General features: G+C 42.8%; 1 protein-coding gene across 1 annotated transcript in view; it reads right to left on the bottom strand.

The window, feature by feature from the left end:
- Positions 1-6908: 6908 nt before the first annotated feature.
- SAMHD1 (SAM and HD domain containing deoxynucleoside triphosphate triphosphohydrolase 1) overlaps positions 6909-26505 on the bottom strand; it is a gene marked incomplete in the record, with an annotated part of 1343678 nt that continues 1324081 nt past the window's right edge. The window contains 1 exon segment of the mRNA XM_044090179.1: positions 6909-8473. Within this exon segment, the coding sequence (XP_043946114.1) occupies positions 8339-8473 (135 nt within the window).

Below are 26505 nucleotides of genomic sequence, written 5' to 3'. Positions count from 1 at the left end.
AAAATGGTGTCAAGTATGTTCACAGAAAGTGTTGCATATAAGGTGCCAATAACCCCCCAATGCTGGGATTTTGATGAGGAATAGAGCAAATAAGTGTGGTTGGACATTGGCACAAAACAGGCTGGAAAACAGAGACGGACGAAAAGGTGAGCAAATTATAATGAGTAAATTAAACTGGCATTAGTGGATTGATTGCTGAGAAACTGTGTAATAATACATACAGAGGTAAATGTAAGATCAGTAGATGGCTTACGGGACAGAAACTATAAATGAATGGGCAGGAAAAAATGTTAAAAGGGAGGAATATTCTGGGAGGGAAGTACAGTAAGTATTGTCTGAAGGCAACTCAATTGATAAAGACCGTTTAAGCTGGTATATAGTATTTGAGGAATGTAGGAATGAAGCATCACAAATGACTGGGTGATACACTATGAAAGCAATCTACTGAAGTGATATATAATGAATGACAGAAACGACGTGCAAAATGTTGACAGTATTACATCAGTGTGGACACTACATGTGCCAAAAAAAACCCAGCACAATACATATTTTTTTTTTGTTTTTGCAGGGGTAAGCCCCCCTGCACCCCCCCACCCCTGATAATTATAACCAATACCGAGATTGCACTAAAATGGGGAAAAGATATTCACCAACCCCAAGAATTGTGCAATCTCACACACACAACCATCTGTCTAGTCTAACAAATGCGGTCAACAAAACGGAGGTCAACCACTATCACTTCTCAACAAAAAGCTTGCACCCATACATGGATGTACTGTATTTGTATAACTTGATGTTGGAGCTTTTCTCCCCGGGCCTCCACTGAAAATGGACCTGGTCCAGTCGGAATTTCCCGGTTAACAAATGTAAAATAAATAAAATAAATAAAGTTAAAAGGTGCACAGAATAAACAGAAGAGAGAGAACAAGATCTGTGAACGCAGTTATCCAGCTTTCACGTCTCCCTAACAGGAATACAGAAATATGGTTTGTAATATGGTACTATAAAAAATGGTAGAAAAAGGGCATAATATCTCTGAAATTATGTTAATTTGCTCAAAGAACAATAATATACTATTGACAAAAGTGAAGCCATTATAAGTTATGGTTCATGTGTTCATATATGCTAAAGCATGAGATGGAATGCAAGAGGAAAGTCAGAACATTTGTAAAGGCTTTTTCTTTGCTTTGAAAGGAATAAGAATTAAGTGTTTTCACCAGACCTAGACTTTAATGTTTTTTTTCATTTAAAGGGTTTCTCTCAAATGACTGTAAATGCTTATATCCTAAATAAAACAGGGCTGCTTCCCTTCTATCTGATAGCAGTAGCCACCAGCAAATTGTGTAAGTGAAAAAATACGTAAATTCCATGCCTGTTGAAAGCACCTGTCATGGTACCCAAGAATCTGGGTAAATATATGAATGAAGCACTAAACCTATAGGACAAATCTGAAATGAAACTAAAGTCCCACAAAATGGGACCACAAGAACCTATGCAGATGACAAACAAGTACGTGATGGTAAGTAAACTTTTGTCCGTTTCACAAACCTGAAATCCCACAGAGCATATGGGGAAAATGTCTGTATGGACAGCATACCAAAAACTATAGCGCACCAAAGGAGCATTTAGGGTACTCATGTACAAAACTGGAGACAGATTTCTTATTCCTCTAGGGAGGAGTGTGGAAGTAAATTCTTTCCCAGTTATCTATAAGAATCTACTCCACTGCGTTTTTAGACTTTAAAGCACACATCTCCCTCTCTTGTAAGAGGGGATAGCAGTTGTCACACATAATGGGGTCGCTGTGGCAGAAAGGAACTCAGTGGCATGACCATATTCCAAAATCTGAAGTAGGCAAATGCTCAAATCTATCACTCTCCAGTTTTAATGCTTTCCCCATTACAGCAAATAATTCTGTTTAGACTGCAAAATGTGGACTAGCTAACTACCAAACCTTTTGCTGCGTTTGAAAGGAAATAGCTTTTCCTTTCTAATTTGTTGAAAAGATTTCTTCAGTTGTGCAAACAACCTAGGGGCTTAGAAATGAAAAGGATGGTGCCATAAAAACTTTTTTTTTTCTTTTAAAGGAAAATTTAACCTAAAAGATTGGAAAACCTTTGACGAATGACACAATTTGTATGCCATGAGAAAATGTATTATCTTAAATCAACTAAGGCAGCAGCAGCCTAGTTTGGGCACATTGTGAACAGTTTATGGCTGAAATGCTTTCCAGGGCTAAACAAAGCTTTACCTTGGCTGGTCGAGTAATGTCTATCACAGCTACATCTTAATGTGTTGCTCTAACAACAAGCAATATATTCCACAAAACTTGTTATCCTCACACCCACACAAGAGTAAACCATCTTACTCTCATGGTCAAACCTTCTGGATTATTTAGCTTTACAAAAACAGGATTCACAGAGGACCTGCCATGTAACAGACCTAAGTGGTGGTGGTTGGGGGGGGGGGGGGGATAGGAGAAAAAAAATGAAACTATGGAAAATGAAGAAAAAAAAGAAATACCTCAGACTACCAGCAGACATCTCCTCCCAAAGTATAGGACCATTAACCTCAAGGCAAGCTTTCTTATACGCCGTCTTGCACCAAAGAACTAATCCATATGAAAATGTGCCTAGGGATAGCAAAATCATATGTCCTGTGGATTTGCTGCACACATTTCTGCCCTGACCTAGGGATGTACAACAATTATATCATGTTAACAAACGGGCAAGCTTTTGCAATAATACAACTGCTTGCCTGTCCTACAAAGAATCAAAATAAAAAGCTATGGAGGTACATAAGTGCACCACAGAACAAGGTTTCAGGGTCATGAAGAAATCCAAAAAATATTTTCCGTCTTGGTCTTCACAAAATGAAGCTTAAAAACATCTCATCTGTTGTACTGTGGTGTCTAATATAAGTACACCTTCTGTGGTGACAGAAAGCGACTACCCAGTGTCTAGGAGAAATACAGATTCAAGGGACCCAAACAACTTCTATGCTAGCTAACCAGCATCTTCAGGTGATGTGATGCCTTTGGAAAATGTGACAACATCGTTTGTACTATGCAAGTCCACTAAAAGCTAAACTGGTCTAAATTTCATGGGAATTCACATGTTATAAAAGCTTCATCTAGGACTTGAACCCAACACTTCAACAGTATTCAGAAGGAACCTGGATTCAAATTCCAGCTGACACACACTCCTTCCAATATGTGTTAGGGAATGAGTGCACACTATGCTCCTATATATTTCACACACACACACACACACACACACACACACACACACATACATAAAATGTAATTTCCCATAACGTTATACATTATGGGATGTGTAGCTACTGTTGGTTAGAATCTGGTTATGTGACCCCCCCCCCCCAAATTAACTGCTTTAGGGTCTCTATTGTTTATATTATAACATATGATCTTCAAATGCAGACAATGGTTCCTTTCAGTCAAGATTCACTCACTGAACATTGAGGACTCCCAAACTCCAAGGGAGTAGAGAGTCAAACATATCCACTAGTTTTTTGCTTGTCATGGCCTTTGCTGAGTGGGAGACGCTCATCAGTATCATGCAATTCTGCTTAAAGCTAAACCAGTATAAATTATCCAAGAATCTGCATGTCCTCTTAAACCTGGATGTGATCTGTATTTCTGAGTCTTCCTCCGGGGCCATAGTGAACAGAGATCAAAAGCTATTGAAGTACACATGGTGCATTGTAGACCATACCTATATTATCCCAAGACACCCCATCTATTCTACTGTTAAACTTACAAAGCGAATCAAATTGGTCAAACAAACACCTAATGGGCTCAGGAGATAACCAAGAAGGAGCCACTTACTACTCTCTTCTCCATAAATCACAGAGCAATGGAGATCAGTTTTCAAAACGTGTCCTTCAGTTCCAAGTCTCTTACCTAAAGTCCTGAAATCAGTGATGATCATCGGTCTTGATTGTGGGAAACCCTCTCTCACCATATCAGAGTTCTTGATAGGATACTTCATGACAAATCTGCCAGCAAAGACCCTCCTATTGAAATCAATCAATGATGTTTTCAGGGGCTACCTTAACTTCTGAAATGGTCTGGATGTAACATCAGAGGAAACATGGATTTAAGTCAGAGAACTGTACAGTGGCTCAACACTTTCAAAATGCCTTAAAGAACCCATCTATATAGAAATATTTAGGTAAACAACTAATCAACCTTCCTTATCTTTTAATGTCTGAAGCAGATTAGTTGGCCAATGACAAAACAGACAGATCCACCCTCATCAACAACAGGACTAACGCTATGACATTAGGCAGTTTGGCATCTAAAAGTTTCCACAGCTACTGGCCCCTCTCTTTTATCCTTAATACTGTGCGTGATGGAAGACCTTCCATTCAGATCTCAAGCAAAGATCAGCACAGAACTAAATTTATCACTTTTAGACCTTCTCAGCAAGAGGGTTAGAAGAGGGCAGGCAGGTACACTGATGAGGATGTACCTATTCATACAGACCAACAGCTACAGTATCTAATTTTCATTATCTAGTATGAGAAAGTCCACCCCCCATCAAAAGCAGGAAAGTCTCAAATAGAGGGTGGTCTCCCTCGTGAAGTACAATCTCTGATCATTATAGCCTTTGTGGAAGACTCAGAGCTACATATCTCATCCCTTTATGCCATGGAGGCAGGCTAGTGAAAACAAAGCTGCTGCACATATATCATCCACGGCTGTACAGCAAAAGAAAGTCTGACATGCAGTCAAATGTTCTAGTTCAGTGAGTCCTAGGTTGGGAAGGCAAGGTTTTACATTACTCAAAACAAAATATTATGTAATTTGAAGTAAGAGACAAATTGTGAATCCTTCCTAAAATGTAATGTTGCCCATAAAAACCTAAGCTGTCTATGGGCATCCATATAATACAGCAAGTAGTCCCCCCTGTTGGGGCAGTTAGAAAAGAATGGGGCATGGTGAAATGACTGACTGAGGTTTGTATCTATTGTAACTTTAAACAAAGGGTTTATATGCAAGGAAACACTATCTTTAAGAAAGCCAAGATATGGAGAATGGATAGATGATGATTTCTAAGAAGACACTCTTTTAGCTGAAATTATGGTGAGGAACAGAGACCGAGAGAGATTATATATACCAAGACAAAAGTTTCAGTTTTGCACTTGAAGCTGGTTCAGAAAGAGGAAGAATGACTTTTCTAGCATGAAGTATAAATTCCACAAAAGAAAAAGATTATTGAGAAGAGGTATGATAAGAAATGCAGCCTTTACAAAATATCTTGCACACTTAAAAGATGAGAAAGACAAGGAGTGTTAACCCTAAAGAAAACTGGAAAAAGCAGTCAAATGCTCCTGGACAAATTAATAACTGAAGCCCAATCCAAATTTCTGAGACATTGCTAATATGAATGGCAATGGTACATAGGGATCCAAACCTTTAGGGCTGTTCAAATATTTTTCTAGTTCAGGACTTCTAGGCAGAAGTGAGAATCTGAATTACCCTACAGGAGTAGGCAGGATCACTAACTTTTTACTAGTATTAAAGAAACAATGTGGTTAGCCATAGTGAGGGTAACTCTAGATGGGACTCACCCAACAGATATCAAGTGTCCTGAACTGCTGCAGGTGGACAGACTTGTTCGGCAGATGAGGCTGGAGCAAGAAAAAACAAACTCAAAGCTAAAATGGGGCTAAGGGGAAGATTACAGGTTTGTTACACCTGGATTTATGAATGAATTTAATAATAAGGGGAAACAGTGAAAAGGAGTTTTAGAAGACATTTCTGGATGAAGGCATTCTTGTGGTGTCCACCCCCTTCTCCTCCCCTATGGAATAAGTGAAAAGTTGTTAACGCAGTTGGGAGGAAAAAAGTTCACAACTGAATCTAAAAACAAATTATTTAGTACTCAGTACTGACATATAACAGCTGAGTTGGGTAAATCTTGTGAAGAACCTTAGACTAAGCAGGTAAAGACACTGAAACGCATAAAAGCAATTTTTTAAGTCTGCAAAGGAAATTTAGCCCTGATGGTCCAGTGGCACAGAAAGAATAAGAAAAGGTACACTCTTATGCCAAGAGATGAAAACATCAGATGAACAGTTTGGGTACTAATACAATGACATTCCTCTTAGTTGCGCAGTGAACTCGCATAGATGAATAAACACAAACACATGCGCACACAGCCTGAAATGTTTTCAAAATTGTAAACATTTTCTTCCTACAAAACTTTCTACTTAACTCTGCCACAATAGCATCCCTCTATCCAAAGCTTCTAAGAAACTGCATAAATAACAGTCCCCCACTACCAGTTCCCAATTCTCTCTGGAGTCTCTATTCAAGGCGTACAATAACCACTTGGTGAAGGCAGTCTCCATGTACTACAGCTTACAAACTGTGCAATGTTCTGGCGAGTGAATTGTGCATTAATTATTTCCATTACTGTGCCAAGACATTTTGTATGGCAAATCTTGAAAGGTATTTTCATTTTCTAAAAGTCATTCACTCCTGGAACTAGCTTACTTGGTAGAAGTATAAATGCATGTCATGTGTTGACACTTCAAAACCACACCAGTTTAATCCAGTTCATACTACCCAATAAGCAGTGATTAAAAGAGGAAGAGTGGGAAGCTCTCACCTGAACAGAAGAGATATCCTCCCTCTGGTGCTCACCTCTACTAGTCCTTCTTGATACTGAAGTCTTTTCAAGATTAACCTGATGCCAATGTCACAAATGTGGGAGTTCTACCACTTCATGCAGGTGAGCAGTGATACTAACATTTTCCTAAGGAACACAACTTATTTTATATGGCAAACTGTATTTCCCCATTTCTGGCCATATTTTAATACCATACTTTTGCACATCATTGCATCCATTTTTTTTTCTGAACACCCCCCACCCCACACACACACACACACACACTGCCTGCTTACCATCAGTTTTCATGTACTCCAGCAAATTACATTTGGCAACAGGAGTCATCATATAGGAAGCTACAAAGTTTTTTTTTTTTTTTTTTTTTATAGCCCTAATTCCACAGGGATCACCACACCTTCTGTGTATGAGTGCATGCTTCACTATGCCAACAAAGAGTGGTACTCTGTCTGGCATCTTCATCTGTGTGCCGCCACACTGCATTTACATTCTTGACCTCTTCTACAATGGACTGAAGCAACCTGCTACCACTTCATCACTTTGGACAAGTACACACATCCTCCCCGAGCTCACTCAGCCAGCTTAGCTGTTAGCTGAACCAGGGCACCTGGGTTGTTTTAAATTTTTTAGCCTTTTGGAAAAGTAGGCAAGCCTTTCATGCCTTTACATTTCACAACAACCATCCATAATAAAGATGTTGTCACATCCTGGTGGTGGATGAAATGACCAAAGTTCAGAAGTACTTGTGAATTTAGAACTAGAATAAGAGAATTATGACATCACACATGTACTTACTACTCCAGCACCTAAAAACACTACCCTAGAACAGTATACCACACTCACTCCTAAAAGAAAAACAGGTCACATTGTCTTAAAGTGCAAAAAATGAGCTAAAATATACAAGAATTTCTTTTACAATATTGGACACTACAATCATTTTGTTTACATGATAAAGTTGGTACATTAAAGAACTTTACTGGCATTTTCTGTATATTTGATATCCTGTCTGCTACTAAAATATTGCTGCATCATGTCTCCCATGAGAGCATTAAAATCAATATTGTTTCATTCTAATTCCAATAAAAGAAAAAGATAAACCGTACTCTGCATATGTGAGCCTGAAAGAAACTAGGACTTTATGGACCTCCCACTGAGATGTCGATCCTGTCCACTACCACTGTCTGGTAGCAAAAGAACACCGGAAATTGTAACAGCATTTCAAAGTCCTTCAGTGTGAAAGGAGGAGCTCAGGTTTACTAATACACCTTTATCCTTTAACATACATGAGAACATGACCAGACAAGCTTCCAGCAATAAAGGTAAATCGAGATATTTGTAGTTTTTGTAGGAAAACTGATCATGCATAACAGGAGAAAGTAGAAATAAAACAGGGAGAACAAGAGTAAGTGGAAATAAAACATTCTTAAAAAGAATTGTCTAAAGTGAATAAAAATTGCTATTTAGCAGCAAATTTTTTTGCCATGGACTGGATGCATGGCACAGGTGATCACTTGAAACTATGCTTGCTACATTTACAGAAATGTACAGCATAGTAGTGTACTTAATATTTTACAGTTCACAGTAAAGGATTTACTGAAAGCCCTCCACCATTCTTAATGAGGGTAATAACAGTCTCTTGTTGAAGAAGTGGGTGTCCAACTCCGAAGTGCCAATAGTTTTATTTACTGTTGGAACAAGGTTTTCTTTGGTCTGGGTGTATGATGTCCATGTTCTGAAAACTGCTGATTGCTGTCATCTTCCTGGTCATACCAACTAGCTTTAAGAGGTGTAAGTTCTGGGGCTACCAAATCCACATCCTAAAAAAATGAACAAAGAGAAAAAACATATTGTAACATCTGACTATTTCTTTTTTTTTTTGTAATACCAATGAGAAAACATGTAGTCCTAAATAAAAGAATACACACACACACTATAATCATAAGGCTAACATATTCTTACTTAAATTTGTTGCATAGCATCAACTACAGTAGCACTTATTTCAGTTTAAAAATACTTCCAGTGAAAATGATACTGATTTCCCTTTCAACAAATCCATATATCACACCACCAGACCACTAAGATCCAGCAACAAAAATCACTTGCAGATCACTAAAGCCAATAACTCTGCTGGTGAAGCACTATTCTCTTGTGCCACAGCAAATTATGGAACTCCCTCCCACCCACAATTACCTCCATACCATCATGCATCCACTTCAAAACTTTACTAAAAGCGCACCTAAAAACATGCTGGCTATGCCCTTGCAACTCCCACTCTAATATCACCCACCCCATCCAACCACTACCTTTCTTTCCACTCCACTAACTACCTTGATTATAGCAAGCTCAGATGTTCATAAGCCTAGTACTTATTATACAGCAGGAACTTCTTATTGTAACATTTGTTAATGTCGATTATGTACTTCATAGATAAAGATTCTAGTTGTCTACTGATGTACTATGTTCTTCATCTGTAAATATGTTGTAAGTAATTGCTATGTTAAATTGTTAATCGCTATGTAATCCAATATAACTACTGTCTGTTTATTTTAACTGTGGAGCTTTTTTCCCCGGGCCTCCCCTGAAAATGAACCTACGTCCAGTCGGACACTCCTGGTTAACAAATGTAAATAAATAAATAAATAATATAACCAATGCCACAAATCCTCAAAAATGTCCCATTCATTCTTTCCACTGGCTGTTCAAGAAGGTAACCAAATGACTGTCAATACAAGCAGTGACAAATTCTGACCTCCCATGTGTAATCAAAGGCAGCATGCAAACAGCTCACTTCTGCAACAAAGGTAACAAGTCTGAAAGTCTAGTCTATGAAACAACCAAAAAATGTAGAAATACAGCACAGTTTCAGCATGGCTGTATGAAGTAGGACTTATTCTCTAAGCACTGTTCAACAAAATAAAAAATCCTGTAGGTTTGTTGGTAACCTCATAATTAGGAAACAAAAATGGAATTGACCGTCTCCTGTCAGCACAAGCACAAATGCACCACAAGCCATGATCAGCCTGAGAAAATAAACACTCAAGTACTCGCAAATTCAACAAGATCTGAGGGACAGGGCAGCTTCAGTGAGCAGAACACTAGAGGATACATTGTTCTTGGTCTTCTCAAATTACGGTTTCTTTTATTTGCAAACTCCATTCCTTAGGAAATATAACCCCCACCCTGTAACCAGGTCTAGCCAGTGAATTCCATTTTGTTCTTATTGCTGCCCCTAACCCACCTGGTATTAAATGTTTACATCTCACAAAATGATGCCCCCAACACTTAATGCATGTATCATATTCAGTTATTCCCTTTATACCTACTAAGATATTGCTTTGGATTAGCAATCCTCTGTGTAAGCAATGCAATTTAGACAGTCACAGACATATGTCCTGAAAAAGACAATTTTCTAAGTGATGTCCAGAAAAAGTATACTCTGCAGAGTACAAACAGCATGCCTGTCTACACCCTTGCATGTAATCTATACTAGGTATATCTGTGCTGAGGATAAATGGTCTTTGAAACTCCATTATTCACACCTATTGACTCTTTCTTGATCCCTGTGAAGGAACACCTGCAAATTATTATAAAATACAGTTGTATGAAGTACTCTCGTCATATATCGGGAAATAAATGAATTTCTTTCTCCCTCCTTAATATTTTATTAACTATGGGTTTATACTTTAAATCACATTATTACCTGGTCAGTCTCACTAACAGCAGCTGATTTCTGCATGTTATACTAGGTTGCCACAAGAAAGTACATAGCATGCTTATTCTCTGGTAGTAGATTTGGCAGAATGATGATTAAGGTCTTCACCCAAAAGACACAAGGTACAGGGTTTGATTCTAATCTTAGGTTATTGGCTAAGTTTTAACTCGATCTTCAAGGTAGTAAACATCATCTGGGTTGTCCATTTTCATTCCTCCTCAATGTATGGGTTACGGATCAGACTCGGACGCATTCTACAGACTTTGAATCCAACTGTCGAGCTTCTTCCCTACCCATAATGCCCTAGTCCACCCCCATTACCTCAGATCAAGTTTGCTGCCTTAAAAGTCTTATTATATAATAGTACAGAAGAACAGAAATTAAACCAGGGCTCAAACCTGGAACTACAGGCGCCAAAAAAATCCATTAGGTCACTCCAGAAATTGACAGAAAGGGGAAGGAGAAAGTGGAGTTAAGGAAGAATAAAAATGGACACCACAGATGCCTAGTTATGGTGTGTGTGTGTGGGGGGGGGGGGGGGTTGGGGGGTTGGCATAATAGTTAAGGTGAGAAACACCAGAACTTATAATAAAAAAACCTCATCAGGTCAACTTTAATCACAAAGCACGTTATACACATTAACGCTCTCATAACTACTGCGTTTTCATTTTTCCACACTTCTTCAGATGCCAAATACACACAACCTGTCATTGCCCAATTAAATATACACTCAATTACTGTTGTGTCCAACAACATCAACTCTCCAATTAAATCCTATTAACAGTACTTCATCTTGTTGAGTAAAAATTCTGTTTAGCTTTTTTATAACTTTTTGAGAAATTTAACACACTAATTATAAAAAGAGATAAGTATATAACAAAGAAAATGTGTAGAACTGGGTACATTTTATTATGGTATTACTGGTCAAAATGTCTAAACTATAAAGGTCTTGATTGTTTTGCATAAGATTTTTACAAGCAGAAAGATTTTTTGTGTACAAAAAAAATTATTTTTGGTCAACAAGATGAAGTACCTTTAATAGAACTTAGTTGGAGAGTTGATGTTATTGGACACGACAGTAATTGAGTGTATATTTAATAGGGCAATGACAGGTTGTGTGTATTTGGCATCGGAAGAAGTGTGTCAAAATGAAAACGCAGTGGTTAAGACAGCGTTAATGTGTGCAATGTGCTTTGTGAATAAAGTTGACCTGAAGAGGTTTTTATTATAAGTTCCGGTGTTTCTCTCCTTCCAATTGCCATTTTCTTTGTGTTACTGATGGCATTACTGACAATTTCTTCTTTGGTTTATTTGTCATGTTTGGAGATATGGAAGAAGAGACAAGTATCTAGAGCTGAATCAGCTAGATACGAGGAAGTAGGAGAAACCAGGAAACTGATTGGCCAACTCATGCAACTAGTCGTCCTCCTCACCCCTACTATCCAACCCATGGCTGGCTAGATTTCTTGTTGTACTGCCTGCTTCACAACTGAAGGAAAGAAGAGGTGGAGACCAGTGCAAGAGAATGTCATCATGGAGTTAGAGGGAATTTGAATTTGGATTATGCTTCAACAAACACTGATTTTTTTAGAAACTCCACATATTTTCAGGAGAGACTGTGATAGCGCACAGGGTACGAGCGGACAACACAACAGCTTAGAAACGGAAACGCAAAAAGAAAAAGGTGACTGTTTACACAATACGAATGACAATGTTGAATTAAATGACTGGTTATTAAAGGGATGTTCTTACACATGGGTTCGGAGCCGATCCTCGGCTCCGAGTCGGCCGCATCGCAAAGCTCTGCATCTTTGAGAAGCTTGAGACCAGACTATATCCCATAATCCTCCCTGCTATCCCTCAGATCTAGTTTGCAAGAAACCAGACCGCTAATAGTCAATTTGGTCAAAGACCTTCACATTCACACGGCTATCCAGGAACACCTTCTGACTATAATATCTAATGCCTATGGGAGGTGAACTATATCCCACTGGGGACACAGAGCAACGAACCCAAGAAAAAGGAAAAATCCCGACCAGACTCTAATCTTACCCGTTCTTCCATAACGTGTGGGGAGGGAAAGGGAGGGAATGTAAGAACAAAGGCGAGATGAACACCTCACATGGAACGTTATGGTAAGTACATAACTTCTAAATGTGAAAGTGTTCAATCTCGCCGTTTGTTCTTACACACGGGTAGCGTCCCTAGCTCCGTCACCCAGGGTGACTCATGGAAGAACGTTCCTGAGCACAGTGGAACCAAAGGATGTCCTGTCCACTTTATAATGAGTGATAAATGTATGAGGTTTAGCCCACGTTGCTGCTGTACAAATTATGTCCAATGGTAAGCGAGCTGCATGAGCTAAGGAAGTGGAAACGGCCCTAGTAGAATGAGCCTTAGGCTTGAAAGGTAGTGGCTGATTTGAAATAGAATACACAAACTCTATACAATCGGAAAGCCATTTAGATAAGGTACGTTTCGTGACTGCCATACCCTTTTTGTTGTCTGCAAACGAAACCAACAGCTGATCTGACTTTCTATGATCTTTAGTCCTGTCCAAGTAAAATCCCAAGTAAAATCTCAGTTGCCTATGTACATCCAACTTGTGCAGCATATATTCCAATTTGTTTGAATGATTCTTGAAAAAATGTGGGGAGCTATGGATTGGTTGATATTTAGGACAGAACATACCTTGGGGAGGAATGACGGGTTTGTGCGCAAGGAAACTCTATCCGGGTGGAAGATCAAGTACGGTGGCCTGACTGATAATGCTTGTAACTCTGAGACTCTTCGAGCTGAAGTGACAGCAACAAGAAATAGTGTCTTCCATGACAAGAAGTTTAGGAGGCAGGATGAAGCTGGTTCGAAGGGCGGTAACATCAGTTGCGACAAGTTCAAATTCCATGGGAAAAAGGTCTCCCGAATGGGTGGACGAAGGTGGAAAGTTCCCTTCATAAAAGCCTTGCAAAGCCTGTGAGACATAATAGAAGAGCTCCCTTCACCAATATGAAAGTTAGATATGGCCGCCAAATGTACTCTTAAGGTGGAAGTAGAGGCCCCTTCGTGAAAAAGTATTGATAAGAATTCCAGAACTTTGTGAAGTGGAGCTACCAAGGGATCTATGTGTTGACCTGATGCCCAACATACAAAGCGTTTCCATTTGCTCCTGTAAAGCTTTCTGGTGGAGGCTTTATGAGAGGCAACCAGAATGTGCTGAACCGCAGGAGAGAAGGTCTGACCTGGCTAGACAGGGAAGCGGAGCAGCCAAGCTGTCAGTTTGAGGGACTGACGGGATGGGTGAGGAACTCCCGACGAATGAGTCAATAGATCTGGCACTGGGTCCAGAATCCAAGGTTCCTCCCTTTGATGGGCTCGAAGAAAGGGGAACCATATCTGCCGAGGCCAGAATGGCGCTATGAGGATTATCGTCCTTTACAGGTTCCTGGCTTTCTGTAGAAATTTGGGAATCAACGGGGCAGGAGGGAATGCATACAGGAGACCCGGGGGCCAATCGTGCAGGCGTCCTGGGAACACCCCCTGGAGGGGGTAGAAGGGCAAAGTAGCTTCTGCATTTGGCATTCAACGGGGATGCAAACAGATCGCAGCAAGGCTGGCCCCATCTGGGGAAGACCCTTTATGCCACTTGCGGTTTGAGGGACCACTCGTGAGGTAACAGGATGGCTCTGCTCAACCTGTCCGCAATGACGTTGGATGACCCCGGGATGTGCGTTGCCACTAGAAAGCGGCCCGTGAACTCTGCCCATTGCCAAATTCTCATGGCTTCTCTGCATAACGGGTAAGACCTGGTTCCCCCTTGTTTGTTTATGTACCAGACCACAGACATGTTGTCCGTCTGAACTGCCACTGTTCCCAGAGGTAAGAGAGCCTGGAAGTGTTGCAACGCTAGAAACACCGCCCTCAACTCCAGAACATTGATGTGCAGGTTGTACTCCAAATTGGACCATCCCCCTTGGACCGTTCTTCCCTGAAAAAGTCCCCCCCACCCTATCAGAGAAGCGTCCGTGGTTATTGTGGCCCTCGGGTAGGGTAGGACAAACGGGCGATCCATTGTGAGATCCTGACTGTTCACCCACCATGAAAGATCTCGTTTGCAAGAGTCTGTTATTAGTATCTCGTGTGATAAGGGTAGCTGCTGGAATGACCATTGCGCGAAAAGCAGCCATTGGAGGACCCTCATGTGCAATCTGCCCATGGGAACTGCAATCAGAGATGCTGCCATCAGTCCCAGAACCTTTAACACTAGCTTGGCCGGGGCTTTCCTGTTCTGAAGAAGAAACAGAACCTGTTCTTTGAGGGCTGATGCTCTTAGTGGAGGAAGCTTTAACAGTGTTAACCTTGTATCTAGATCTGCCCTGATAAATGAGATATGCTGTGAGGGCGATAAGGCAGATTTTTCGACATTGATTGAAATTCCTAAATGGGAACAAAGGTCGACTGTGTAGTCTCTGGCTTGTACAAGGCGATGCTTGATGGTGGCGGTGAAGAGCCAGTTGTCCAGATACGGAAACACTCGGAATCCTTGTCGTCTCAACTGAGACGCCACTACTGCCATGCATTTGGTGAACACCCTGGGGGTTGAGGTGAGATCAAAGGGGAGAGCTCGAAACTGAAAATGACTGGCTCCCAGCCGGAAGTGCAGGTAATCTCTGGACGGCCTGGCCATTTTGATGTGGTAGTACGCGTCCTTGAGATCTGTCGAGCACATCCTATCGTCGTTCTGTAAGAAGGGAAGGATCGACTGAAGCGTGACCATCCGGAACTTTTCCTTCCTTACGAAGGTGTTGAGTTTGGTGAGATCCAAAATCGGTCTCCAGTCCCCTGTCTTCTTTGGAACTAAAAAGAACCTTGAGTAAATTCCGGATCCTCTTTGGTCCGCCGGGACTGGCTGGATGACTTTTTTTGAGCAGCTTTGAAATTTCTACAGCTGCTGGATCTCACAGATGGGGTGGCACATCTGGAAATCTCTTTTGTTGAGGTGGGGTGGGCGTAAAGGGAATTTTGTATCCTCTGGTTACTATGCTTTTTACCCAAGAATCCGAGGTAAGATTTAGCCAGACCTGTGGGTATAAAGCCAAGCGACCCCCGACTGCCTCCAGAGCAGGACAGTCGGGCCTCCACTCAGGAGTGCTGGAAGGGCTTCCCAGGGACGGTATCCCTGTCGCCCTGATTTTGCGGACCCCCCTCTGCCGCCAGGGCGGCGTCTTCCATTTCTTCCCCCTCCTCTGCCTCTGGAGGGGGTATCACTCTGTGTAGCTTGGAAAGATCCCTGAGTCTTATGGAACCACATTTTCTTGCTTCGTTGCCCTTTGGGGAACGGTCTAGTTGGAGCGGAAAAACAGACCCCAACAGCAGACAGGGTCTTCCCTTCTTGCTTACACCGAGTTAGAGTCTCCTTTACTTTTGGCCCAAAGAGCATGGCACCATCAAAGGGGGCTTTGGCAAAGGAAGACTTGAAGGCTTCCGCAAAGGAGCACAGCCGCATCCAGGATTGTCTACGGAGAGCAATTGCTGAAGCTGCAGCTCTACTTGATCCTTCGGCCGCATATGAGATGAGCCTCATGGATGAGTTTGCTATTGAAGTAAGGGTGTTAAGTTGTGCTGTCACCTTATCTGAGACAGCAGCATCTGTGTTACCCTGGAGGGTATCTCCCAGTTCCTTAATGAGATCCCTCTGCAGTCGTGTAAAATGTGTCAAGTAGTTTAGCGAACGCATGGAAAAAGTCGCTGAACTAAAAACGCGCTTCCCATATCTGTCCATAGTCCTACAATCCTTATTAGGAGGATGAACAGAAGAGGAAGACTCAGACATTTCCTTCTTCGTGGCTGCCGCCACCACCATAGCATCGACCGGGACTCCTTTAGTAAGATAGGCCTTATCTTGGGGGGCTGTGATAAATTTGTTTGGTTTATGGGGGACCGGTTCCACTGTGTCCGGTGTTTCCCACGCCCTTCGAGCAATTAAGTCCATCAATTCCTCGAAGGGCAGGGTCACCCAGGAGGTAGAAGGTTGAGCCCCCAAAAGCCTTCAGCAACACTGACTCGTCCTCAGTGGGGGCTAGGGACTGCCAATCACCCCTCTGTCTCAAGATCTCCAGGGATGTCTGCAAATGAGACATCCTCAGAGGGGGACCCGTCTGCCTCATCCAAATCGGTGTCAGACGTTAGAGATTCCTGTGGGGAATCGATGTGCCTCCTCTTGCACAATCTTTTCCTCGGTACCTCATCAGAGGGGGGCTTCTGGTGAGGTCTCCGAGGAACAGGGAGCACCTTCTGGGGCTGGCTGAGGCAATGGGACTCTACGCTTAGGGTGGATCGTGGGAGCAGAAACAGAAAGTGGCCCTTTGGGGAAAGGAGAAGACGCCTCCGATGAAGTAGTTGTCTGTGTAGACAAAACCTTCCTCATAAGGTCGAAAGCTCCCGAGCCCCGGGTCGAGGACTCCTCCGGTTCCAAAGAGCGCAGAAGCCTCCCTGACACCGGAACCATGGGCTCCGACCCCAAGGACGGAGCCGAACCTATCTGTGCCGAGGCCCGAGAGGGAGAGTCGGCACCGAAAAATCGGTACGACTCTCGGTCCCGGAACCAAGGCTCACCTACGGGCTCCAAAGGAGTCGAAGTCAATGGCGCCGATCGCGCAATGGACGGATTCGGCACAGAGGGCTCCACTATCATTGGTTCGTCCTCTCCTGGCTCCGAAGACTGGATGAGTCTCGAGGGAGGATTTGTTGGAGACACGGGGAGGCCTTCCAGTTTCTACAACAATTGGGACGAAACTGCAATCAGCTTGGACAGGGCCATGTTTTCCATTAGTTTTTGTACGACACGATCCACACATCAGTATCGGATAAAGGTCTGGAATACCGGGTCGAAGGGGCCGAAGACGGCACCGACCGAAGAATCGATGGTGGAGGCAGCTCCGACACCGGTTCCAAGACCTGGGACACAGTGAAAGATAACCGTTCGATGCTCGGCCCCGAGGTCTGTGAAACCGGCGAACGAATCTTGGAAAATGAGCTTGGAGCCATTGACATGGGCTCCGACATCTTCGACCCCTTCGAAAACTTAGAAGCCTGGTCGGACTTCTCCAAGGCCTCCTGGAAGTCAGGCTTAAGTAATATATATATATATATATATATCTATATATATATATATATATATATATATATATATATATATAAGAACCACTACACTACAGAGGATTATGGGATATAGTCTGGTCTCGAGCTTCTCTAAGATGCAGAGCATTGCAATGCGGCCGACTCGGAGCCGAGGATTGGCTCCGAACCCATGTGTAAGAACAAACGGCGAGATTGAACACTTTCACATTATAATTTTAAACAAAGTAACAACAACAGAAAAGAAAATAACGACACTTTAGGCAAACAATGTGAATACTCTGTATAATTTAATGTACAGATGTAGAACATTAGGAATTGAAATTGCATACCTTAAGAAATGTGTGAACATGGGTATAGTAGAGAGAGGTTTAAGAATCTGTAAATACCCAAACAATATGGTTGAGGGTACATACTTGCAGAAGGAACTATTAGATATTTTTAATCAATGTGGACTTGAACCATACTATTATTAATGATTTGCTGTTCACTATAGAAGGAGAAGAAAAATACTTTATTAGACAAACAGTGTACAGGACTTCAAGGAGGAAGTAAAAAAAGCTGGACAGGGACATTTTAGAATATAAAGACAAAAACTATCCTAGACCAAAGGTGTTTAGGGATATAAATGTTATTTCTTTATTCCTAATGTTCTACATCTGTACATTATACAGAGCATTCACATTGTTTGCATAAGTGTCCTTATTTTCTTTAACAGTACTAACCTATGAACCTAAAAATGCATGGACAAGGACAGAGGATATATAATATCACATAGAAAAGACTGGAGTGAGACGAGTTTTACTGAAGATGAGGTCAACTGGACAGACCCTTAAGAATACCCCCCATTTGAAGATCCGAGAGACTGAAAAACATAACCCTCCCCCAATTATATGGAGAACCAAACATGGAGAGGAATGAAAGGAGGAGTAAAGGGGGGATACCAGAACAAATATTCCAACCAATACACTTATTTATTTATTCACATTTGTTTACTGGGAAATTCCAACTGGACACAGGTCCTTTTTCAGTGGAGACCCAGGGAGAAAAGTTCCACAGAACAATAAATGGGCAGCAGAGTACATGAATAACAATTGCATATATATACAATAGTACATACATACCGCAGCAAACATTAGCTATACATACAATATGAAACATAACAAATATCTAGCTAGAGGCTAGGAATAACGCTAGGATGTATATACAGATAGCACTAAGCTCAAATGGATGCTGTTCTAAACTCATATACCTAAATCTTGTATACAAAAATTGCACTAAACTCAAGCAGATATAAAGCAGAAGCTCCACATGAAGGTGGAACAATCCAGAAGGGCTAATGGGATGGAAGGGGAATATAGAGGAGTAAGAGAGGAGACTAAGTGAATAGTATATGTGGTAGTGAGAGGATGGTAGGTGCAAGTCAGTTGGATATGTATTTGGAGTTGAGATGAAGTGAGGTAGTTAAGCATGTTATAACAGGTCTGAGAGTTTGAGTGAGGAGGGAAGGGAAGGGTAAAGGGTGAGCCAGAGCCTGCACAGCAAGAAATGCAATGATCAGACTGTGTTAGGCAGGGTGGCTAGGGGAGGGGAGATGAAGGGGAAGTAGAAGGAGGGTTACTAGTCAAGATTGGTGCCTGGGCATAACCAGAGACTTTTTAAGTGAGTTCTTAGTGCAGTCTTGAAATGATTGCAAGAAGGTAGTGTGGTTATAGAGGGGGGCACTGCTCCATAATCTGGATATGATACAGGAGAATAGTGCTTCTCCCGCTGAGTTCTTGTGTTTGGTCACTAGCAGTTGATTTTTGCTGCAGGAGAGTAGTGGCCTAGTGGAGCAGTAGGGCTGGAGAAGGTTTTGAAGGGATGGGACTTTAAGAGGATGGTTTACTAACTTGTGGCCGAGAGAGAGAGAGAGAGAGAGAGTTGATTCAGGTGAAGAAGTTGAGGGAGTTCAAGCCAGTCAAGTTCTCTAAGTGAGATACAGTGGTGGCTGCGATAAGATGCACCAGTGGCAAACTTAGCAATTTTATTGTAGCATGCCTTGAGCTTGTTTAGGTCCGTTTGTCTAAGGTAGGTAAGTACAGGAGAGGCGTAGAGTAAGGTAGGTAAGTACAGGAGAGGCGTAGAGTAAAGTGGAGATTAGAAGGGAATTGGCAGCAGAAATTCTGGCTGTCTTGGTGAGGAATCAAGAAGTTATGTACTCACCATAACGTTCGATGTATGTAGTCCATCTCGCCTCACATTCTTACTCACGGGTTCGGAGCCGAATATCGGCTCCGACTCGACCAACGTTTATTTTCTAGCACAAAGTCTCTTATTGGCTGGGCTAAACAGGTATCCCAGGTATCACTGCTCCATAGCCCCAGATCTAGTTTGCTGCAAATCCACAATCAAACCTCATGCATAGCAATAACCCACTACAGTAGAACACAATCAAGGGGAATAAGAAAAAACAACTACCACTGAAGGGTACTCAAACGCCAATTCCAGTCTCCAAATCCTCCAGGAAGGGGGCAGGTGGGAGGGTACATAAGAATGTGAGGTGAGATGGACTACATACATCGAACGTTATGGTGAGTACATAACTTCTTGATGTTATGTAGTCCAATCTCGCCTACATTCTTACTCACGGGACAGTGCCCCCAGCACCTCTATCCTGGGAGGCTCAAAGGAAGATACTCCTGAGGACTGTGGAACCAAAGGAAGCCCGGCCCCTAGAAGCCACGTCCAGTTTGTAATGAGTAATAAAGGTGTGTGGGGAAGCCCACGTGGCTGCAGCACAAATATCATCCAAAGGCAGTCTAGCATGGTAGGCTATCGATGCAGAAACAGCCCTAGTAGAATGAGTCTCGACTGGGAACAGTAGATTTCTGCTTGCAGAGGAGTAAATAAATGAAATACAACTTGAAATCCATCTGGAGATTGTAACCTTGGAAATGGGGGATCCTGCTCTACTGTCTGAAAAAGACACAAACAATTGGTCAGCTTTTCGTAGTTGTTTTGTCATGTGCAAGTAGAATTGTAATTGCCTGTGCACGTCCAATTGATGAAATCTAAACTCTGCTTTGTTCGAAAATTGAGGGAAGAAAACTGGCAGCTCGATAGACTGATAGAGATTAACAGTGGATGTTACTTTAAGAAGAAAGGAACGGATTGGGTCTAAGAGAAACCCTATCCTTATGGAAGATTAAATACGGGGGTTTGATGGACAGGGCTTGAATCTCTGACACCCATCTAGTTGATGTGATAGCTATCAGGAAAGCAGTCTTCCAAGACAGAAACTTTAACTCACAGGAGGCAGTCGGTTCGAAAGGTGGGGAAGTCAAGGCTTGGAAAACAAAGTTTAAATCCCAGGGCATGATGGGTTCTGACACAGGAGGCCGGAGTAACAAGGTGCCCTTCAGAAAGGCTTTACATAGTTTATGTGCCATAAGGGAAGGCTCGTAGGAGGTATGAAAATTAGAAATAGCGGCCAGCTACACTTTAATGGTAGCAGGGGCAGAACCCTGTCGAAAGAGCATGGACAAAAAATCCAAAACAGCAGGTATTGGGGCTGTGTAAGGGTCAAGTCCTTGGGCCTGAGCCCAAATGGAAAATCTCTTCCATTTGCTGGAATAAATCTTCCTGGTGGAAGACTTATGAGCAGTGGATAGAATGTGTACCACCTCTGGAGAAAAAAGTACAGTTTTGTACCTACCATAAATGTAGATGTCCGAGAGGAATGCATCTGCAGTCCTAACAAATGGGTTGTCCTGCCTCAGGCAGCCCCTCGGTCGGCCGGATTCCAAAGTCTGGGTCTGGCCTCGGCTGATGTCGCACTTCACCCGACGTCACTGCTACTGTCGATTGGGTATAAAGGCTTCAGCCGACGCCATTTTCCTCAGTGTTTCTTGCCCCAGATGCCAGGTGCCCTCTAGGAAGGCTAAATTTGGATAAATGCAAATGATTCCAAATAGTAGAGAGCAAACAACAAATAAACATGTATGTACATATATACAAACAAATACACCATAATAGATTCCCCCAGCTAGCTACAAGATGGGCAAATACCCTAGGAGTACCACAGCGGGGAAGGAGGGCGGGTAATCCTGACTGCAGATGCATTCCTCTCGGACATCTACATTTATGGTAGGTACAAAACTGTACTATGTCCTTCAAGGATGCATCTGCAGTCCTAACAAATGGGTAGAATACCATAGCCAAACTGGGGGAGGAGGTACTAAGAAGATTATGGTGTAGTTAAGATCCCTTGCAAAACAGCAGTGGCAAAACCTGCTCGGGATCTGGAGTATAAAGGCAGATTATAATGCTTGGCAAATGTATGCACGGAGCTCCAAGTAGCAGCCTCTAAAATGTCTTTGGTAGCCACTCCTCGTAAGAAAGCTGTAGTAGTCGCTGTAGCCCTTGTGGAGTGAGGTCTGATGTTTTCTGGAGTTGTCTTCCCATGAAAGGAGTAACAAAATCTAATGCAATTTCCTATCCATTTTGAGATTGTCTGTTTTGAAATTGCTTTTCCTTCCATTCCTGCTGCATATGCTACCAGAAGCTGGTCAGTTTTTCTATTGCTCTTGGTTCTGTCCAGGTAGTAGCGCAATTGTCTGTGTACATCCAAGGTGTGCAGTAGTCTTTCCCCCCTGTTCTGTGGGTTGGGGAAGAACGTTGGTAGGTGGATAGCTTGGTTCAATGATACCCTGGAGACCACCTTTGGCATAAAAGTAGGGTTAGTTCTCAAGGACACTCTATCCTGATGGAAGATAAGGAAGGGCTGTACTGCCATTAATGCCTGTAATTCAGAAACCCTTCTTGCTGAAGTTATTGCAAGCAGGAAAGCAGTTTTCCAAGATAAGAACTGTAATTCTGCTGTTGCTGCTGGTTCAAAAGGGGGAAGAGTTAACTTTTCCAGCACAAAGTTCAGGTCCCATGTAGGCAGAGGTGGCTTCCTTGGAGGCTTTACATTTTTAATTCCTCTCAGAAAATGCCTGAGTAGAGGATGAGAGAAGACTGGAGGATCCATGTTGTATTCTGCTGAGATTGCTTATGCATGAATCTTGATGGAGGAGTAAGACAGGCCATTGTGGAAAAGTTCTGCTATGTATTCCAGGATGTTAGCTATGTTTGCCAATGATACATTTTCTCCTTTTGCTGCACTCCAAATGAGATATCTTTTCCATTTTGCTGAATAAGTCTTCCTTGTGGAGGGTCTGCGAGCCTCCAGGATAATGTCTTTAACCCTCTGAGATAGTTCTGGGTTATTTTGTCTCATGTAAGATTCCAAGCAGCTAGCTGCAGTGTTTTCAAGTTTGGATGCAGGATCTTGAAGTTGTTCTGTGTTAGCAGCAGAGGAACTAGAGGTAGAGGCCATGCGTGTGTCCGAGACATACTTCTCAGAAGCGGGTACCAATGCTGCCTCGGCCAGTCTGGAGCTATCAGTATGATCCTTGGGTGCTCTTCTTTGATCTTCAGTAGCACTTTGTGCATCAAAGGTAGAGGTGGGAATGCATATGCTGTTAGGTTTTCCCAACTGAAGGATAGGAGTCCACCTTCCAAGCAAGTGGGTGGTATGTCCTTGTGCAGAATTTTCTCAATTGGTGGTTGTGTGGGGATGCGAACAGGTCTATTTCTGGTAGCCCCCATTTCTCTGTAATGGTTTTGAAGATGTCCGGATGCAGCATCCATTCGTGGGCATCCGTGGTAGTTCTGCTTAACGTGTCTGCTAATATATTTTCTTTTCCTGGCACAAATAAGGCCTGGAGCTGAATGTTGAGGTTCAGGGCCACATTCCACAGGTCCATTGCCATCCGGCATAGAGGATATGAATGTGTGCCTCCCTGCTTGTTGATATACCACATAACTGTGGTGTTGTCCGTCCTGATCAGCAAATGACCCTGTTGAAGAAACGGTCTGAATGTCTGAATTGCCTGTTTCACTGCCAGCATCTCTTTTTGATTTATGTGTAGGTTCAGTTGATCCTGTGTCCATAGGCCTTGTATACACTTGTCTGCCATGTGTGCCCCCCAACCGAGGTCTGAGGCGTCCGTGGTGATAGTCTGGCTTGAGTGAGGGCTGTGGAAAGGCAGTCCTTTGTTCAACTGACAGGCCTGAGCCCACCACAGGAATTCTTGCTTCAGGCATGGAATTATTGGAATTTGGGTTTCTAGGCTGTGCTTGTGCTGAGACCATAAATTCCTTAGGTACCATTGCAACTTCCTCATATGCAGTCTGGCATGTGGGATCAATATTATGCAGGATGCCATGTAACCCAGGGCTTGCAGGATTTTCCTTGCTGTAAGCTGGTTCTGCGTTGTTAATGCCTTGAAATAGAGTGGTAGTTGCTTTTGCTTTTCTGCTGTGAGAAATGCCATTTGATTTGATGTGTCCAGTTCTGCACCCAAGAATGTAATCCTTTGGGATGGTACCAGCCTTGACTTTTTTATGTTGACTGTGTATCCCAAGGCCTGCAGTAGGTGAATAACTTTTTCCAAATCTTTTGTTAATTTGATCTTGTTGTCCACTTGTAGCAGGCAGTCATCCAGGTATGGATAAATTTGAATTCCCTGAAGCCTGCAATGAGCAATTACTGATGCCAGGCATTTCGTGAATACTCTGGGCGCAGTAGATAAGCCAAAGGGCAATGCTGAGAATTGATAATGCTCTGATCCTGCAAGAAATCTGAGGTATCTTCTGCAATCTGGTCGAATAGGGACGTGCAGGTATGCCTCCTTGAGATCTAGAGTCGCCAGCCAAGCCTCCTTGCCCAGCATGGGAAGAAGGTGCTGTAGGGTCAGCATTTTGAATTTTGGAACAATGAGATATGTGTTGAGAGCGGACAGGTCGAGAATAGGCCTCCATTGGTTTTCTTTTCTTGGCACCAGGAAAAGTCTGGAATAAAATCCTTGTCCTTGTTCCATAACCGGTACCCTTTCTATAGCTCTCATCCTTAGTAAGTGGTTGATTTGTCCTAGAGCGTTTGTCTTTTGGTTTGGTGGTAGGTTTGGCATTCCTCTCTTTCTTGGTAGAGTATGGAAGTGAAACCTGTAACCTTTGTCTATTGTCTGTAAAATCCATTTGTCTCCTGTAATGTAATGCCAGTTTACTGAGAATAAGGCTAGCTTTCCGCCTAAGGGTGCTTCCAGTTGTTCCCTGGTAGGCGGTATCAGAGCCAAGTCACTGTGACTGTCCTGTGGAAATGGTAGTAGCTGGATCTGCGGCAGTACTTCTCTGGTTGTTAGGCTGCCACTGACGTCCCCTGTAGGCACCTCTGGATTGACCTCTGCCTCTTGAGCGCCTATTTCTGCCTCTCGGTGCTCTGGTGTCTGGAAAGGACCAATTCTTCGAAGGCCAATTTCTACTAAACCTAGGAGGCTGGACCTGTAAGAAGTCCTTGACTGTTTGGACAGATTTTGCTTTTTCCTCCACCTTCTTTAAACACTTGCTGTGCAGGGGAGCCAAACAAACTGAGTTTCTCCATGGGAGCATCTAGGAGCTTTGACTTTACATGGTCTGGTAAGGATTGCTCTTTTAACCATGCATGCCTTCTGATCACTGTACCAGTCATAGCTGATCTAAAGGAAGCCTCCAGTGCATCATAGCCGCATTTTAAGGAATGATTACTGACCTGCTGAGTGTTATGTACCAAATCCTGAAGGGACTTACGGTCTATAGGTTCAGGAGAGGATAGTTTTTTATTTAACTGATCTAACAAAAATTCCTGATACTGAATCATGTGGAATTGACAGTTTAAAGCCCTAGCTGAAAGAGTAGCAGAAGTATAAACTTTTTTACCCCATCTCTCTAATGCTCTAGATTCCCTTTCAGAGGGGAGGGGGTTTTTGGCAGTTGCTACAGCTTTGGGGCCTTGAGAAATAGTTTCAGGATCTGCAATAGGAGCCTTATACAGGTGATAATGTGTGTCCGGGACCCTGTAGTATCTGTCGGGCTTAGCAGGGGCCGGAGGTAGAGAGTCAGGGGCAGTACAAGCATCATTGAATGCATCATCCACAACTGTTAGTACTGGAGGAATTGGCTAAAGGCCTATGCTGTGGCAAATGCAAAAAGGTCCTGAGCCGTTTCCTAGAATCTGAAAAATCCTGGCCCTGCCATTGAAATTGTTCCCTCATAGCATGCAAGGTTTCCCCAAAAGAAAATTCCTCAGGAGGAGAGGCAGAAGGAATGGAGTCTTCTGCGTCAGAATCCTCATATGGAGAGTAAGGGCCTTCTGGAGGATTTGAGTTTTCTGAATCATCAGAAGAATAATCCGTAGAAACTGGTTCAGGGGGCTCTGCTCTAGGCCTCTTCTCTGGAGGGGGTTGAGAGGCCCTGTCAGGGTGAGGTTGGGATCCCCTGATCAAAGTAATGAGATCCTCTGCCAGGCTAAGCATTTGGGAACTAGAGCTAGGCCTGTGTGAGGGGGTTTTAGAAGGCAAGGCCTTAGAAGATTTAGCTGCTTTAGCCCTAGAGAAAGCCTTGATAGACATGGATGCAGGGGGCCTAGCAGCTCCACGTGCAGGAGTAGATATGTCTAAAGGAATAGTATCTGATAAATCCTGGGTGCCTGCTACAGCAGAAGAAAATTCAGTAGCAGATTCAGCCATGCTGTGTGAGGCCTCGGCTGCAGGAGGAATGTTTTCGGCCGAAGGAAGAACCGAAGAGTTGGTTTCCGCCGAAACCGAGACACTCGCGGTTGGCTTAACCGTGGTTTCGGCCGAAACCGCGGACCACGAGTGTCGGTCCTTTTCCTTACGCTTTTTAGCTAATTGTGAAGTCGGACGGCATTTTGTAAGCAAAAGCGGGACCAAAAAACTCCTCCGCAAACTCCGACCGACATCTAAGTGTCCGTCGGTTGAAGGAAGCACAGGCTAGACAAGCTGCTACGTCGTGGTCTGGGCCTAAGCAAGGAAGGCAGTAAGAGTGGAAATCCTTATGAGGTATTTGTTTCCCACAAGTTAAACAATTATTTACTTTTTCTGACATCGGCTGAGGCAAGAAAGAGTCCCCAACGGGGTA

This window comes from Protopterus annectens, chromosome 12.part0, assembly GCF_019279795.1.
Source record: "Protopterus annectens isolate FY-2018-M chromosome 12.part0, PAN1.0, whole genome shotgun sequence".
NCBI classification, from domain to species: Eukaryota; Metazoa; Chordata; order Ceratodontiformes; family Protopteridae; genus Protopterus; species Protopterus annectens.
Note: the sequence above shows the minus strand (reverse complement) of the source record. Positions and strands in the feature narration are given on the sequence as shown.